Consider the following 17693-nt stretch of genomic DNA (forward strand, 5'->3'; position numbering starts at 1 on the left):
CCACTCTTAGATACAGCTATTTAACATGTTGCTGCAATATACTAGAAATTCAGTTTAGAAGTGTCAAAAAACACAATGTTGAAATTATACTACATCAGTTATTTTAACCATGAACATACGTAAATACCAACAAAGTAATTTTGTCCAATCACCAGCTAACATTTTTCTCTTCCGAAAATTGCTGCAGGATCTTCAATAACCATAAATTACTTTAAAATCCTTTTCACATCACGTCCAAAAACTTGTGCTTCCAATAGCAAAATAACTTTTGACACAATGCCTAGGCAATAGCTCAACACTGAAACAGATATAAAAGTCAAATCCATGGAATGGGCAGCATCAGTCCCTTACTGGCTTGGGTTTTCCTAGGATGACTTCTGTCACAGTAATGACTATATCATTCCCTTCTTAGTTTGTAACATTCAGTGAGGTACGGAATGCAGTACTTCAATGTCTGTCCTAATTCAGTCTGATAAAAGATGAAACACCTATACTTCAGTACTTCACTAATCATCAGTACAGCTTGACACTTCGATTTTCATAAATCTGCCAGGAACCTAGCATCCCCAAACCTAAACCAGGTGTAACCACAGACATAGTAAAACTTTACCTATAGCTTCCAAGAACTGTTATTCTCTCTGACTTCTATTATTCTCTGGATTAGGGATGATCAATCGTAATAAATATACTATGTTTTTACAATGTGCTTAACAAAATCTCTAAAAAACTATTTTTAATAACTTGGTATAAAGTTTACCAAACTCATTTTCCCTAAGTCTCCTGGGGGACTTTTCTGTCACATTTTGAAGAGATGTGGAATTCAGAGTCAGTGAAGCCAATGTGACAGTGCCAACACACAATGCTGCCTTAAAACTCCTCTCTGATCTTGTTAAATCTTTCACAGGTCTCATATGTGGTCAGAGAATTAACAGGATAATTCCACTTAAGCTCCTCACTCGCTTAAGCAGACACACATTCTAGCTCCAGAGTCAATTCATTCATAGTTACTTTCTTTTATAGTTCTTTGTATTTCTACAGATTTAGGGTTTAAGATCATAGTTTCAACAACATTTCTGTTTTGGTAAGAAAATAAAATGCAGGTGTCATATACAGGAAAAGAAAAAAAAATAAAAGATGAAAAGGGAATAGGAAACCAGAATATAACTCTGAGACAGTAAAGCATTTCAAATTGTTTCTTCATAGAGTTTCACCCAACACACCCTCTCGGTTTTCCCATAAAAATCACAAGAAAAATGTTTCTAAGGTCAATATCCCACAGTTCTCATTCACATCTGCCATAATTTAAATGTCATAAATCAGATCTAGCTCTGCCCAAATGAGAACATGGACATTAATATTGTTCATCAGATCACAAGGCCACCTTGTCTCCTGGTTTGTACAGGCCCAGTGACAATTTCATCATCTACACAAAAGGGAGAAATGCCAAAGGGAGAAACTAATTTTTATTTTTTTACTCATGAGATGCAAGAGAACTCAAGTTCAATTACCTTCCAAAAGCACAGATAAGACTTTTAACCTCTGTCTCCACATTCTGGACAGAAAACAAAAGGCTTAAGGGCAGTGTTACTGCCCCCTGCCTGTTTTCAGTACGTTCCAAGTCCCCAGTTTCCACTGCCAAAGTACTAGCCAAGAGTATTGGCTAACATCTCACTTCATTTTTTAGTACTATCACGGAACAATAATGTAAATGTATTATGGAGAAGGAAAGAAAAAGAAAGGCATAAATTCCCAACTCAGACCAACTGCACATACTTATTATTTGTATGAAAACACGTATCTGACAGTTCCAAAATACAGACCATCACACCATTCCAACCTAACAAAGAAACACTGTTTCTTGCTGTTAGAAAGGGGAATTGTAGGTGTTACATAAATTTGGATTCTTTAAATTTTTCAGTGTTTCACTGATTTACTGGTTTCTGTGTTATTCTAACAGATAGTGCAACTTCCATATCCTTGCTCTTTAAATGTGTTCAGAATGACTTTCCTAAAACAAAATCCAACGTTAAATAGCAACAGCACTGCAAGCATCAAGAAAAGCTTGCTACTTTGTAGGACTTCCTTCTCCCCAGCTGGTCTCACTTACTGTGCAATTAGTGTGGAGCTGGTTTTTTTCTATAGTCAAATTACAACGTGAGGTACTTCAGGCAAACTACATTATTTCCTACAAAACATTACAAGATAACATGACCAAATATTCCTGCACATGCTTAAAAACATCTCAACCATTGCAAAGCTCAAAGGGATGAAAAGGAAAGTAACCAGGTTACCAAAGCAACTCAGATAAGCAGACCACTGACAGTGACTCACCCGAGTTGGGGTCTGAGTTGCCATCAGCTTCAGTCCTCTTGTCTGGTGAAGCCTGGTCGTAGAATTCGTCCTGCGGCTGAACCAGAGGGAGAGGGTGTGAGATCAGGGTTCCACCACCCACCGGCTCGTGGTCTCCCAGACCACTGTCACTGCAGCTTTCCTGGGAGCCATCGGGGAGGTGAAATGTAACACGGCGCTGGGACTACAAAGAAGAGCACAGGACACACTGATTAGTGCTCTTCTTTTCTGTTCTCCTGATTTTTTATTTTTTTTTAAACTTTTGACATACAAATAGATTCCTGGCAATGCTTACGATGCAATTGTTATTGTGTTTGCTTGGGTTTGTTTTTTGTTGTGTTTTTTTTTTTTCTTGTGGCTTGCTTTTAGAGCAACCCAGGGACGATGGCAGGCAGGAGAACCAAATTTCAAAGCACATGCTCATCTGTGAAGTAAGTTTCTTATAAGAAAGTGATCAGTAGACAGTTAGGTATATTCCTCATAATTTTGACAGTGTAAACTATAAAAACTCTCTCTGACAAGCAGAAGCTGTTGCAAACTATGTTATGGAAAGCAAATGACATCAGAAAATGTAGTAAGTATATATTTCTGAGGTTAAAACCTGTACTATTATATAGTTCATACCAAAAAAAAAAACCTCCGCCAACTTAAACAAACCAATAAAAATGGTTGTCATTTTCCAGGAATAGAAGGATATATAAATACATATCTATTAGGATATTTAATTGATATCAATTATCTAACTAATAAGGATATTTAAGATTGATAATATATCTGTGAAATCACAGTGGTCAAGAAAGAATCACAGAATGCAATGAGGGAATAAGCCATTATAATTCTGGTAAGAGAAATAAAAATAAACAGCACATATTTGTTCAAAACAACACAGTGAATGAGAGCCAGAAACACAAATTTTCCTGAACTTCTTAAAAAAACCCTAACCCACAGTTATATGAAAAGAAAAAAAAATAATCTGCAGTGTACAATTGGATTAATTAACCATTATTGATTTTTAATCTCTCATCTGGAGAAATAACTCAGCTTTGTGGATTGTTACCACAGAATGATACAGTGATTCCCCATGAGCTCCAGAGCACTGCTGCAAATTGTTTTGCAACCGTGACTATGGGATTCATGAAAGGGGTATTACAGGTCTTCATGGATCAAAATACTGCATTTTTGAAGCACTAGAAACAACTAGTTCAAGAGTATCTCAAGAGAGTGTTTAAATTAAGCACATCTTCCCACAAAAATGAGTTTCAGCAGCAGGGAGCCTGAGTGATCTGGTTAGCTAGATTGGTTTAGAATAAAGAAGACATTCACAAAGTTTGCATTAAGCTTAGTAACTGTTTAGTGGTTACTTTCTTATCAGTATTAGCCATCTGAAAGTTAAGTATTCAAGATTCCTACAGAGTCAGTAGATAAAGGAATATCAGGAAGCTACCACAACAGGTATCTTGCGCTAGTTACCAATTTTTAACTAGTTAAAATCAGGTGTCTGGTATCCATCCCAAATCCAAGTTTTCCTGAAGTTAATGGAGAAAGCATCAGGCCCTGACTCTCTTTTAGCTGTGACTCTCCTTTTTCACACTTTTTTTTTTTTTTTTAAATTGAGGAAAACCTCAAGTTAACAGTACTAACTGTACGTTTGCTTATTAAAAACTATTTGTTAATGTTAATTGCTACCATTTTATATGATGATCAATATCCCCTACCAGGTTACTTTTTATTCATCTCCCTTGGGTGGACATAGATAGTTGATTAAGTCAATTTTGGATTACTGTTAATTCAGTATAGAAATAAATGTAATACTATTTGCTCTTGGCTGTGATTTTGTAATTAGCATTTTACTTTTAAGTTCCTTTTCTAGCTTTAGGATTAGAATCCAGCTGTAGCAAAACCAAATAGATCCTCTGAGTCCTTGGGTTGTGTTCGTTTACATCAGCAGAGGACTTAACTCTATATACTCTTATTAAGCAAACATTCATGTCACACTTTGTTACTCTCTCTTACAACTTTTTCATTCTGGAATTGCCACCCTGAACAACTGTTTTTTTGTTGTGGGTTTTTTTTTGTCTTCTTTAATTGCTAGCAGGATCTTTCCCTTCAATATGAAAAAAAAATAATATATATATATATATATAGCTAACCAGACAGTTTAAAATCTTCTCTTTCTGCATTTATTTTCAGTAACCCAAATTTAGAAGTCTGTTTTTTCGAAGTAGGAATTTATGTCACTTAGCAAGATCAGTAAGAGGCACAGGAAAAGGAGATTACTTTCATTTTTTTAAACTAAAATATGACTCCATTAGAAAATATGAATGACTGAGAAAATAAAACCTTAAAGTAAGGCAGGAGATGAAAGTTTAAGATTCTGCAAAATAATCAAAACCCTGTAATTAATTAACCACCTAAATAAACAGAAAAATACATCATTACCAAAATGGCCAGTTTAATGAGTTACATAGTGAAAACACTGGTCTTGGGTAACAAAAGCTCCTTATAGTAGACTAAATCTGCTCTGACTATACTGACAGGAACCAGTCAGCCAGTGAAATGGCACAGGCCTAACACTAATACTGGCAACTTTTCAGCTCGTAGTGCTATAAATTTTTAAATCCATGCCTTAAATGATAAAGAAAAAAATATATCAGTTTGGCTTTCTGAGCCTCCCATTGAGGACCCCACAAATCGTAAGTGATTATAAAAAAATCTGAAGGTCACATAAACAGTGATCCAGTTCCAGAGATGATGAACAGGCAGCATGCAGTCCGTCTCGAAACTTTAGTAAGCTGTACCATCAAAATAACGAGGGGAAAAACCCTCCTGCAAAGAGACACTCAACACAAATGTTTAAGCTTAGGCACGTCATGTTCATTGCTAGGGAAGGCTGTCACTCAACCTACTGAGAGCTTATGACAGTATTAAGTAATGTGGTATGTGTCACCTCCTCCAACTGCGTGGTCCACAACCCTCCTGCCTGGCTGCTGGTGCCTATCCAGTGCCCGGGGACCTGGGGTCTCTGCCCCGCCTGAGAGACATGTCTGCCACTTCCCCTTCGCACTGGCAAAGCTGCTGCAGTACCGAGGCACAGACACACACAGACACATACGGGACATGGACACGGACACAGCCGGTCACACAGATGGCCTCAGACAAGGCGCTGCCCCCAGCAGCCCCCACGTTCAGGTCTCACACCAGACACAGGCACAGGCAGCCACGTCCCCTCCTCCTCTGGGGCTGGCAGAGGCAGAAGGTCACCAGTGCAGCGCACACCCCACACTCTCCAGGTTCACAAGCACACGCACATTCATGGATCCCCGGAGAACCGGCACAGCCCCTCTGCCTGCCCAGCACCCCTGCACCCCCTTACCCACCCCACGGGTCCCCATATCTCCAGCTGGCCCAGGGGGTGCTCACTGCACACGTGCAGCACTCACACACTCACCCCACACACACCCCGCGCTCCTGGGTCTCCTCAAATACCTGCACAGGCCCTCTGGCTACCTGATGGCCCTATCTAGACCCAGGGCCTCCTACTCCATCTGGTCCAGCCTGGAGTGCCAGCGAACCCACACGCACACCCCGTGGGCACCTGGTTTGGCAGACACTCGCTCCCAGAAGATGGCATTCGGCACACAGACTGTGACCCATGGTCCTGATCCAGTGCTGAGCCCCTCACTCCTACACTGATTTTCTTCTCTCTACAGTTGTATCGGGGACTCTTCTTGCAGAAGAACACGCTACAACACGCTTAGACCATGTCTATATTTATCTGCTCCCTTGTGCAACCAAATGCTGCTTTGAATTCTTTTACCTGAAGACAGAGTCAAGCTTCTCTGAGTAATGAATTTTATAGTGGATACAACACTGGGACTAATGGTAAACAAGTAATTACAATTTTAATTAGGCTACAACATATGCAGGATTATACACAGCATGAGGTAAGGTGATGGTTCAGGTTCACAACACCTGGACAAAATTCAAATCTAAAGTTTGTGACATATTCAATCATAAGCCATCACTAGGGGAGGCAAGCAAAATACAGGTTTTCTTCAGGTAATGAAAAACATCCAGTCTTTATTTTTAAACAGGAAATATCACATCACTGTTATGTGAAACATGAAACCAAAAGGAAATTCAGTCAAACCTGTATCATTTTCACCTGCGTAAAAGTAATTTCAATAAATAATTTAGAACAATTTGTCTCAATAAGTTTTTGAACCTGGGCTGAGTTTAAAAATCAGGAAAATTGGTTTCAGTTACATGGAATCATTTTTCTTTCAATCACCTATTGCAGCTGATTCTATAAAACATATCCAGGTAAAGCATGACTTCACACCCACAAAAAAAACAGAGAAGAATTAATTCTGTATCTTAGGTGGTCAAAAAGGATAGCAAACTCTGGTGCTGATAAAAGAACAGTTCGAGCGTAATAGGAACACATTTTTTCTTCAGTTTTCAGACCAGGTGGTCGGTTGGCAAATATTTTTTTAAGTCATAGTAACAACCACAATTATATCAAATCAACCACACATGAAACTGTTCTAGCTGCTTCCTTCCTGCTGTAACAAAACCAAATACGTTCCTAGTACTTTCTAACAATTGTAATTTGGGGAATTACTGAATATAAGTAATAGCTGTGGTACTTGAAAATGTCAATTAAAATATGAACAAGATCTCTTGGGTGGAGGGGAGGAATGGATGGTAGAGGATGGGGGGTATTTCTGATCTTATTGATCAAACACAGAAAAGTAGAAACTGTGCTTGACATAGCATATTGCATTTTTCTTCATTACAATATTTCATCTGGAGATACTGAAAACATTTTACAAGTACATTTCAGTCACAGCTTATCATTTTCCCTTCCTCATATTCTTCTGTCCTGCTTTCCTCACTTCTGTTGTCTTGATATGAGGGATTCAGTGGTGCCCAGTGACAGGACAGCACGGGTATTAATAGGCATAAACTGAAACACAGGAGGTTCTGAACATCAGGAAACACTTTTTTACTGGGAGGGTGACTCAGCACTGGCACAAGTAGTCCAGAGTGGAGTCACCCTCCTTGGAGATATCCAGAAGCCATCCAGACATGGTCCTGGACAACTGGCTCTAAGTGTCCCTGTTTGATCATAGGGGTCAGGCTAGAGGGCCTCCAGAGGCCCCTTCCAACCCCAACCCTTTTGTGAATCTGTGAATTACAACTGAAAATAAAACTGAGAAATATCTGGAGCCGTTTATTAATATTCCAGTGCTGAAAACGTGATTTTCTACTGAAGTACTTTATTTCTGACAATCCTAGCTGTATAAAATGTATTCTGATACCAGAATTTGTAATTTCATTCCATACAAATCTATTGCTTTGGAAAGTGGCATACAGCATTAAAGATACAATCCTGAAATCCTTATTTAAGCAAAAGAATTGGTAGGAATTGTAACTCAGCACGGATTTGTAGAAAAGGCAGGTCAAAGCCAGTGAGGTTTGGGCACTGCTTATGAGACTAAGCCTTTTGCTGCTGCCTTATTTTCCCAAACCCCCTCATACTGGCAGAAAGTGGGCTTTAAATAGTGTAAGTTATTTTGTTTACCTGAGTGTTCAAAGTCTGAAGTAGAGGAAAGATCATGCCATGTGATACTGAGTGTTTGGAATGTTCTATGGCAGATGAGTTACAAGCTGCGTTGGAAACATATATTTAACGTAGGATGCATAAACACTTGTTTTCAAAACTGTTTGGTGCTTTCCATTGTATACTAGCTTCTAAAATGCATTTCACTTCCAACTATGTGCTTGAATCAAATATTAAGATACAGAAATCAGCATCAAGAGGATCTTCTGCATGATGAGATTGTTCTATTCTGAAAAAAACAGATTTTCAAGCTTTGTACAACTATTGTACTGTTTTTACTAATCAGGAATCCAAGAAATAATTATACTATTGTTCCACTGCAGAATACAGGGATAGATTTGGCTACGGATCCTATCCATTGTTACAAAACAAGCTATAATTAAAAAACCCACATTTCTACGTTGGGTTGTTGCAAATTGAATCTGCTGAATTTTAACCAACTGAGCTGTCTTCTGACTTTACAAATTAGGTACTTTAAACAAAATGCCCTGTTCTCCACTCAATATAGTTGTTGCAATTTAAGAGCCTTGATTTCTGTCCTTCATTTTCCAGACAGGCAGAAGTCACCAAAACATCCAACTCACAGCACGTCAAATTAAGAATTACAGAATGGGCCATATGTTTGCATATCATAATATATATTCAAGCATGAGACATATTCAATTGTCTTTCAGATCTTTGATTTCATATACGGAGATTTTGCATCAAAAAAATTCTTTCCCTTCCCTTTCTGAACTATTATGCCATACTTTGTATTAAGATGACAAAGGAATATTATGAAGGAAAACCAAAGACAAAGAAAACATTCTTGGAATATTTTGCTTATGGGAAGATTGCTGATATGGGAGGCTTAAAAGAAAAACCTGAAAGAACAATTTAACTTTAAGGAAGACAAACAGAAGAATCTATACATGACACACTTTACTGAAACTTAAACCCTGCTTATGAACAGGAAAGTCAGAGAATAAATATATGAATATAAAATCAAGTGTAAACAATAGACAAATACTCTAAAAAGACTATGAAATTATAATGACAATGAAGATATTTTTTGTGCACAAATTCAAGAAAATGTAAGGACACAATAAAAAAATGTGCTTCATTGGAGGTCCTTTGTTGAAGATGTCTGTCTGATAAAGTTTGCTCCTCCCAGGATAAAAATAAAAAATCCCGGTTCATGTACTAAAACGTGGATATATTATTTTTTATGAGATCAAAACCGTAAATAGAAGCTGTTGTTTAGGAAAACCAGACTAATAACAGCTTCAGAGGGGAAGATAAAAGATGTGTTGGGCACCACCAAGCTTTAAAATAAAATTTTGACAAACTGTAGTTTAAACCCTTGTTTTCTCTAAGATAAATCACATTTTTCTCTTAAATTCCTATGCTGGAAGCACAAACAGTACTTGTTCTAATGTGGCAAGAGCATGATGTGGGATAAGGAGATTCTTTTTAAACTAAAATACAACAGGAAACTTACACAAAAAATATCTGCACTTGTATTTGCTCCACAGAAAGAACTGTCAAGGTCTTTGAATTAATATATGGTTGCTGTATTAGACTGTTTTATAAATAAAGGTTTATTATATATTTTTTCTCTTCTGATTCAATTAATGAAAGAACCTATAACCTATAATCTACCTTCTCTTTTCCAAATCAGAAAAATGAATGAAAATCTATTTTTGGACTTTAACCTCTGAAAGAGTGTAGTTGTAGTGTATCTCGCAGGAAGGCCACAAAGTGCCTCAAATAGTGTGTCATATAATTTGGCTCAGTGATCACTTACAAACGCCTTCTTTCATTTTCACTTAAGCTTAGAAAAGAATATGAATCTGAGATAAAATCATTCTACTTTCTTAGCGAAAGCCATTCTTACTTCTCCCAGATATTCTTGGCTGAACTCTGTGTTATGTAAAAATTGTTCAGTAGGTCCCTGCAATTTGCTAAGAGAAATAGGATTAATTTTTTCAGCTGCATCTGAACTAAACTCCCCTGTGCAGTCCCTGTGGCCATCCTTATTCAGGAATGCTACTGGCATCACAGGGTAATCCATTCTCCATGCCCATCTTGGTATCTTACCCACAGAACCAAGATAATGGAGATAGATAAGGTCTCCACCAATCTTTCAGGCTAAACTAAGAACGAAAAAAGAAAAAGGAATTCATACTGCATCTTCATACCATGCTACCCATATAAATTGCTGAAGTGGTTAGGTATTTACTTGTTTTTTCCCCCTAAGGTAACAATGTTGGTATTGATCTCAGAATGTAAATTGTAGTTATACCAGTCAATCATTTGATTTCTTCTGCTCAATTTTGCAGTACTAAAATTTCATAGAAATCAGTAAATTGCACTGGAATATTAAAAGAAAGCATAAATATAATTACATATTATATCTCTTGCTGCTTAGGCTGCAGAGAACCGGCCTTTTCTTCAGGGTGAAAAATACTAGCAATTACAGTCTGAACACTGACTGGGGAGGAAATGTCTGCTTCATGGTCCCGAGCACATTTAAACGTGGGGAATGAACAGCCACTCTGGCTGGGGAGTTGTTTTAGTTCTGCAGAGACAGTGAATGAAGACAGACCTGTTGTCAAACCCTATGGTTTCAGTCATCTTTTGAGGTAATACCACTTTCTTCCTTTGTTTATGTAGTGATGTTCTTTCATTTTTTTCCATGAAACTACAGTCTTCGTGCCACAAATTCTTCCTGAGTTTTGTTGCATTTAATTTAATTTATTTATTTATTTATTTATTAAATCAGAACACTAAAGTCTGTCAAACCTTTAACTGAAGACACCAAACACAGGAATATAGTTTTACCTTCCCAATTTCCACTTAGAAGGCAAATACCCCTTTTCCTAATAAGCACTGTATCCATCTACAATCATCTTTACTGCAAGGTAAATTTGACCTAACAGGAAAGCTGAATGTTACAATTTAATCTGGTCTAAATCACAGTATTACCTTGCTCAACTTGGGAGTCTGGTAAAATACTAATACATTTTCAACATTTTACGTTTTAGCCTCCATCCTCCAAAATTATTTGTATGAGACTCAGGAAATCAGTTCTAAGCCTACAACTATGCAAATTAATCTCTCAGATGCATGGCAAGGCAAGTGGGGGGGGAGAAATGGAAACTGCTGTACACAATAAAAACCAAAATAGCCAGGTGTGCTACCAGTAGACCAAGCTACTGTTCAGAAACATTATTCACCCAAATGGCTACATGTTAGTAAACCACACTTTGCTATATTTGTTACATATTTCTTACCAGAAATTCTGTGGCAAATAACTATAATAACTTTGTAGATATCTATTAAAAAAAAGTGTTGTATCTAGGACAGTTTTCTAAACACATTTGTAAATTAATGGAGAAAGAGAGGCAGCTCTAGTGAACATTCATGCCATCCAAAAAAATAAGAGATTGTAAAATAACAGTAAAATGCCTGTTTGAGCTGTCCGTTCTCAGGCTTGGACTACAGATGACTAGTTAAATGTAGGACACATATTAGAAGAATTAAGACAAATTAGTTCCTTTGATAATTCTATTATTATACTCCTCGATAGTACAGCAACATGAAATTCAAAGCTTTCAAATGTAAATGCTCAAAGCTAACCTACCAGTAAGAAGAGGTAGATCTTGAACAACATTCGTAACTATTTAGGCATCTGACTTTAGACATTCAACACCTGAAATTTTAACTGTCATTAAGTATTTAGGATACAAGAACCTAAATAAACAGACCCAACTGACAAAAAGATATTACATTGACTTATCTGTTGCTCTGGCACATTTTATATGAAGAAATTTGTTTTACAACGTGCAAAGAACTCACATATAAACAATTCAGTTGTAACAGAGTTATACTTCATGTGATCTTTAGTAATTTAAAGACTTCAGTGATCTTCAATTTATTTGTTTAGTTTGATTTTGGTGATGAGCTTCTAGCAAGACAGATAATGCACATTACAAGTGCACTCAATTGAAGAAGCATTGCAGAAGCACTGTACCAATTATAACAATACCAGCATAACTTCTCTACACTCTGAGAACTTTTAAATTAGTAAAAGCATGTGTTGTTCAATAATGTATATGAACTACTAAAATGTAGAAAACAGCTGTTGCTGAAATTTTACAAGTTTAATTATAATAATAAATTTGCCCTGATTTACATTCTCTAAAACGCATCTGGCTTCAGTAATGTGAATGAAGTAATAAAGTTTCTGAGACTTTCTTTTAACTATAAATTGCATTTTAAAATGTGAGAATAAATTATTGTGAATATTTCCCATCTGAGGAATGTACATTATCTGGAGGCTGCTTATAAAAATAGCCTTATTGTTGTCACATATGAAAATATTGGCTGCTATACTTGCAGTTATATTTATGATGGTGACATAAAGCATGTTTATAGTATTTAATGAGTTAAGGAAGTATTCTATTAATTAAGCATTATTAATTATGTTGATACATGTGTTACCATGCCAACAATAATTCTTGATACTGCATCTTAGTGTTAAGGATGATATTTACTGTATTACAGAGGTCCTGTGTACTCTTTCAGCACTGTCAGTCACTAGAAGAGATATGCAGAGCTGCACAGTACGAGGAAGCAGGAAACTTTCCAGTGATTATCAGGAAAAAGAAAGATGTGATAAAAACTCCTTTAGTAATCTGTTCCATTAGTACTCTTTAGTATGGCATATAACCTTGGAAATCAAGCGGGCCACAGATGTTGTGTAAAGGTAGCAATCTTTGATCCGGGGAGATGAAGTCCTCTATATTAAAGGTAAACCCAGGATTTGAATACCTCATTTTTAATTGTGTATATAACAGGAAGAAAAACACACTTCAAAATCCATAGATTTAGCAGCAAATGACCAGCTGTCCACTAGGAAGTTTTGTATCACAGGGATGTAAAGGTAGTCATAGTGACATCATGATGTCAGTCTTCATTTTTATTTATGAGTCTGAGGAAATGCAATTAAGATGATCATATTGCTTCTCAATAAAGCAAGGATTAATATATGAAAAAAAAAGTTAATTCTCATAAAGATTCCAAGGATTTCCTGTATCAGCATGGGGTCAAGAGGAAGGTAAGGGAGGTGCCTCTCAATTTAGGGATGCTGTAGGGAGAAAAATACATTAGAACTGAACTAGTACTAGCCTCCTGAACCAGTACTGCTGTGTGTAACGGGTATCTGCCACTGACAGCTCACTGGGTTACGACTAATTCTAAGTCAGCAGTCATGTCTTCTCCTGCAAGCATGGAAAGCAGAAACAGCGACAGCAGCATCATTGCCCTTTGAGGATAAGACCTTTTACATGCTGTGATTCTAAAAAGGAGCTGTACATCTATTAACACAATGGACACTATAGCTGTCACATTAGATAAATGGATCCACACTGGAAAAGCTGAAAGTGGACATGATTGTCAAGGGTAATGCAGTTAAGCTGGTGCACTCTGGCAAACATGCAATTTCTGTAATTTTTTAATTTTGAAACTAATATTATTATCTCAATCGATTCCACAAAGTGTAAGTTAATTAAAACACCCCTTTTAAAACATATCTACATCTCTGCTAGAAAAAGAACCAGGCAACAATGTACTTGCACCATAAACCCCCTATGTTTTATTACCTGGGACAGGATGTCCTTAAGAACTGCTTTCCTAAGAGCAGATTTCTAAATTTATTTTGTGGGGTTTGGGTTTATTTTTAACTTCTTTTGAACTTCCAAAGTTTTGGAGTTTTCATTTTGCATACGCAAACACGTGCTACATAAAATGAAAAAACAAATCAATCCCCAGCTTTTCACTCGGGATTCTTCAGAGAACAATACATATTACAAGCACTATCAATTCTTCTTCCACCATGTACACCACATATGTACATCTGCCTGGCAATATCTTATGATGTCAAAGATTGGAAAATTAAAACCACAGAGAATATTAGGATTTTCACTGGTTGAATGGGCTTTTTTTGTTGTGATAATGGGTCTTTCATTCCTGTGCCACGTTGACTATTGGGGGAAACCTCTACTACATGAAATTATAGTCCCAAATAAGATGCAAAATGAAGAGTAAGCATATTAAGGTGTTCACAGAGACTTCTAGAAAAAAATATAAAATATGCTTCAGCAGCTTGGCCATTGAGGAAGCTAAAGCATCATTTATTAACATACTAGATGAAAAAAGAAACATGAAAAATAAGGCCTTTTTGCATGGAAATCAGCTACACAGAGAAGACAGTGGTACTAATGTACTATCGAAACAGCAGATACTGTCATAGGTATCATTGTAAGGGTAATTAGAAATATATTTTCTGTTGGCCTCAAGTAGAAGTCAAATGAGAACTGACAAAAATCACTATTATTATTATACTTCATCCAATTTTCAGTATTTTCCACAAATTACATATGACATGCTCTTGACACGTTAGAAGTTACAGGGAAAACAAGAACTCTGACTATCATCTGGATAGTTTTAAGTAATAACGCCAATGCCATGAGTCCCCTTGGAATAAGCCAAAAATATAAGTTTGATAGTCTGTGTTCATGTTCTAGTGTTGATGATATAACCTAATTTGTGCTAGCTGAGTTTAATGTTAGTAAAATGACCTCACACTGGTGAATTTCTTTCTTTCTTTTAGTGGTCTAAAAGAATAACATCACAGAAGTGTATGAAGTTACGTCAACTGATGCTAATATCCATCTATTGCTACTCAACTTCTATTAGAAACAGATCCACTAAGTCACATATTCAAAACTACCAACCTTCATACGATCTTGGCCTGTGACATCTACATTATCTGTCTACAAAACCAGAGAAAGCAGGTCATTGGACATTTACTTTGAACATAAACCATTTATTGATTGGGTTTTGTTTTTTTTTTTTTCAAATGTAGATACTAGAAAGTTTCTTATTTCACAGAATTTTTTGGATGCCATCACCTTTGATCCCAATGTTTGAAACTGATGGACTTATTTGTGCACTTTCTACCTAGAGCACCTGACCACATCTAGTAATGCAGATAGCCAAAGACTGCTGACTTTTGAGCCCGATGTTTACTAACATTTCAAGGGTAATTTATACAAATTTGCAAATGCTAGCTTTTCATTAGGCAAACTGACAAGCACAAACCTGTTTCACATTTTATTTTATGCAACAATACTGATTTCAATGAAAGCATGAAAAACAAAGAGCCACAAAGGGATGAAATTACACTTCACAAAAATATTGTAAAGGTATACGGACATGTCCTGTGAGTCTTTGTTTTCCAGAGAATATTAAAAAAAGAAGAACAAAGAGGTTGTACCTAAACCTGAAGCAATGGTTTACGAATACTGCTATTATGTCATGACATGTTCTATGTTACATTACTAGCTATTTACAGAACAGACAGGACACATTTCTGAGTGATAATTCAGCATTAGGCCATGAAATGATATCTATTTATGGGCAAATTGAACTGAGTTGCATTATTGTTTTAATATCAATTTCTCACATAGTAGTAGATGAGGATCCTTTCTGATATGTACTACTATGACAGATGGCAGAAGATACATGGTGGTACTCTGATATTTCAGGTGTTATCAAACTGTACAATACATCACAGAGCTCAGTGCCTGTGGAAGCCATCTTATCTCAGTCTTCACAGGTTGACAAGGCACGTAAAGAACACATCCAAACCCCCTGATTTGATCTCTATTGTTGACAGATCACAGATATGGAAGCTTGAGATATTTCCATAGGAACTGCAAGTAGGGTGATAACTAGTCAAAAATGGCAGATAACCACACCTACATCAGCAACAATCTGAAAATGGAAAGTTATTATTTTTAGAGCAAATGAGCAGAGGAAGATGTCATTACATTACAGTTGCTAGTAATACAAATAAAGCAGCAAAAAGAGCAGGCAAAACAGCTTCAAGGCTGAGAAAATTCTCCAAAATGGAGACTTTAATTCTTCTTCACAAAATTTTGAATTTCATTTGTAGAAGGAATAAACATGGGCCTAACCTAGAACCTAGTAAAGTAACTGGAAGGTTTCCCACTGATATCAATAGGATTTTAACTTCTTTATCAGCATTTTCACTAGCACTAAAGCTAATAAAATCCCAAGTTTTTCTTGTCATCTAACAGTCATTGTTCTGAATGTTTCTGACTTTACCAACCTTTCTAATCTAAATTACATTACTCACAGATACTATCTTTTGTAGTGAAGACACTCATCACACATAATCTACTTTTTTGCCTTTTAGTGTTGGATTTTCTTTTCCAGTGTGTACTAGTAAGTGTTCTTCGGATATAAAAATATAAATCTGATTATGGCTTCTTAAACAAGCTTTGAGCATATTAAATTATCACTTAGGTTTGACATTGTGTTTTGTATGTCAGTGTTTTCTCTGTGTGTGCAGACTCCTCGTGCCTGCACTTCCCAGAATCAATTAAGTATATATACTTTTAATAGCTTCTCTCTCTAGTTTCTAAATGGAGATCAAATTCTTATGCGTAATTAATGAACTATATATGAAGCATACCCTCAACTTCTGAATAACACAATGGTCAAAAAAAGTAGTCAAAATTTATGCGGCACTCAAAGTGAGATCGACATTTCAGTATGAAATGACAGGCACGTTTCATTAAAGGCCAAATCCTGAAGTTATACTTCAGAAGGTAACAGAGGCCTTGCGCAGCAGTACGGATTGCTGATTTCACTAACAGGCAATTATTCCATTAATACCTCCATTATGCAAAGACAGAGTGGCCAAACTACTCAAGTGTTTAAGCATGCATCACATTTGGCCAGACCGGTCCTCACATATATGCAGGCTATAGAACAGCCATAGAAGTCCCACTCAGTACAGATGTATTCCCTTTACTCCTTAAAACAGCACACAGATTGCACTGAGGCAGTGACAACAGCTGAAACAATGTACTGAAGAAAAACAGCAGGTAGGCTAATTAGATCAGTCTTTTTTTTTTTTTTTTTTTGTATCAGGCATTTCTCTGGAAGATTTCCTGGAACTAGGGAAAAAAGCAGGTAAGACTACATTTGGATAAGTGCTTATCACAAAATTATCTTTTTCCATGGAATAGTCATAGATAATATTTATTGTAACTAGTTTTATTGAAAGTAATACAATCAAAATGACTAATTCATTCTCCACCTAATGCATACAAGAGCCTAAACCATGTATATATAACAGATTAGAGAAATGCCTTATGTGCACTTTGAAAAAGATCAAAGGGTATGGGTTTTGCTCCATAGAGGCAAGGTTATGTATCATTCCTTAGGAAAATGCATAGTCCAAAATCTCTCGAAGTGAAACTAGAAACCCTCTGGATAATGTATTTTGAATAACAGTCCTAATAAAAACAGTAAAAGTAGCAAAAATTATCAAACAACAAACTGTAGGTAAATAACTTTGTAATGAAGAAGCCAAATGTTTTCCACTAGGAAAAAATTGATACGGTACATGCCCTGGATTGACAGATGGAAGGAAAAGAAAGACAGATGTGCTCTAATTTCTTGATTTTTTTTTTTTTATTTCATCCTTCCCCCCGCCCCCCCCTAAGATGACTATCAGGCATAAATGAAACTGCTTACTCAATAACAGTGGCTACAGATACCCACCAGAGCAGTAATGCCAAATATCCTTCAGGACTTTGCCTACTAGTATCATCTCAAATGACACTCGGTAACAAGCAAA

The 17693-nt window shown here is 36.5% G+C and overlaps 1 protein-coding gene across 2 annotated transcripts in view; it reads right to left on the reverse strand.

The window, feature by feature from the left end:
* The window catches only part of PCDH9 (protocadherin 9), a 710685-nt gene that overhangs the window by 262879 nt on the left and 430113 nt on the right, over positions 1 to 17693 (reverse strand). The window contains exon 3 of one of the 2 annotated variants that reach the window (XM_080376859.1): positions 2332 to 2533. In XM_080376859.1, coding sequence (XP_080232985.1) covers positions 2332 to 2533 — 202 coding nt within the window. The remainder of the gene's footprint in view (positions 1 to 2331; positions 2534 to 17693) is intronic. The other variant, XM_080376860.1, reaches the window with a different exon arrangement.

This window comes from Falco punctatus (assembly GCF_963210335.1).
Source record: "Falco punctatus genome assembly, chromosome: 2".
Taxonomy (NCBI): Eukaryota; Metazoa; Chordata; class Aves; order Falconiformes; family Falconidae; genus Falco; species Falco punctatus.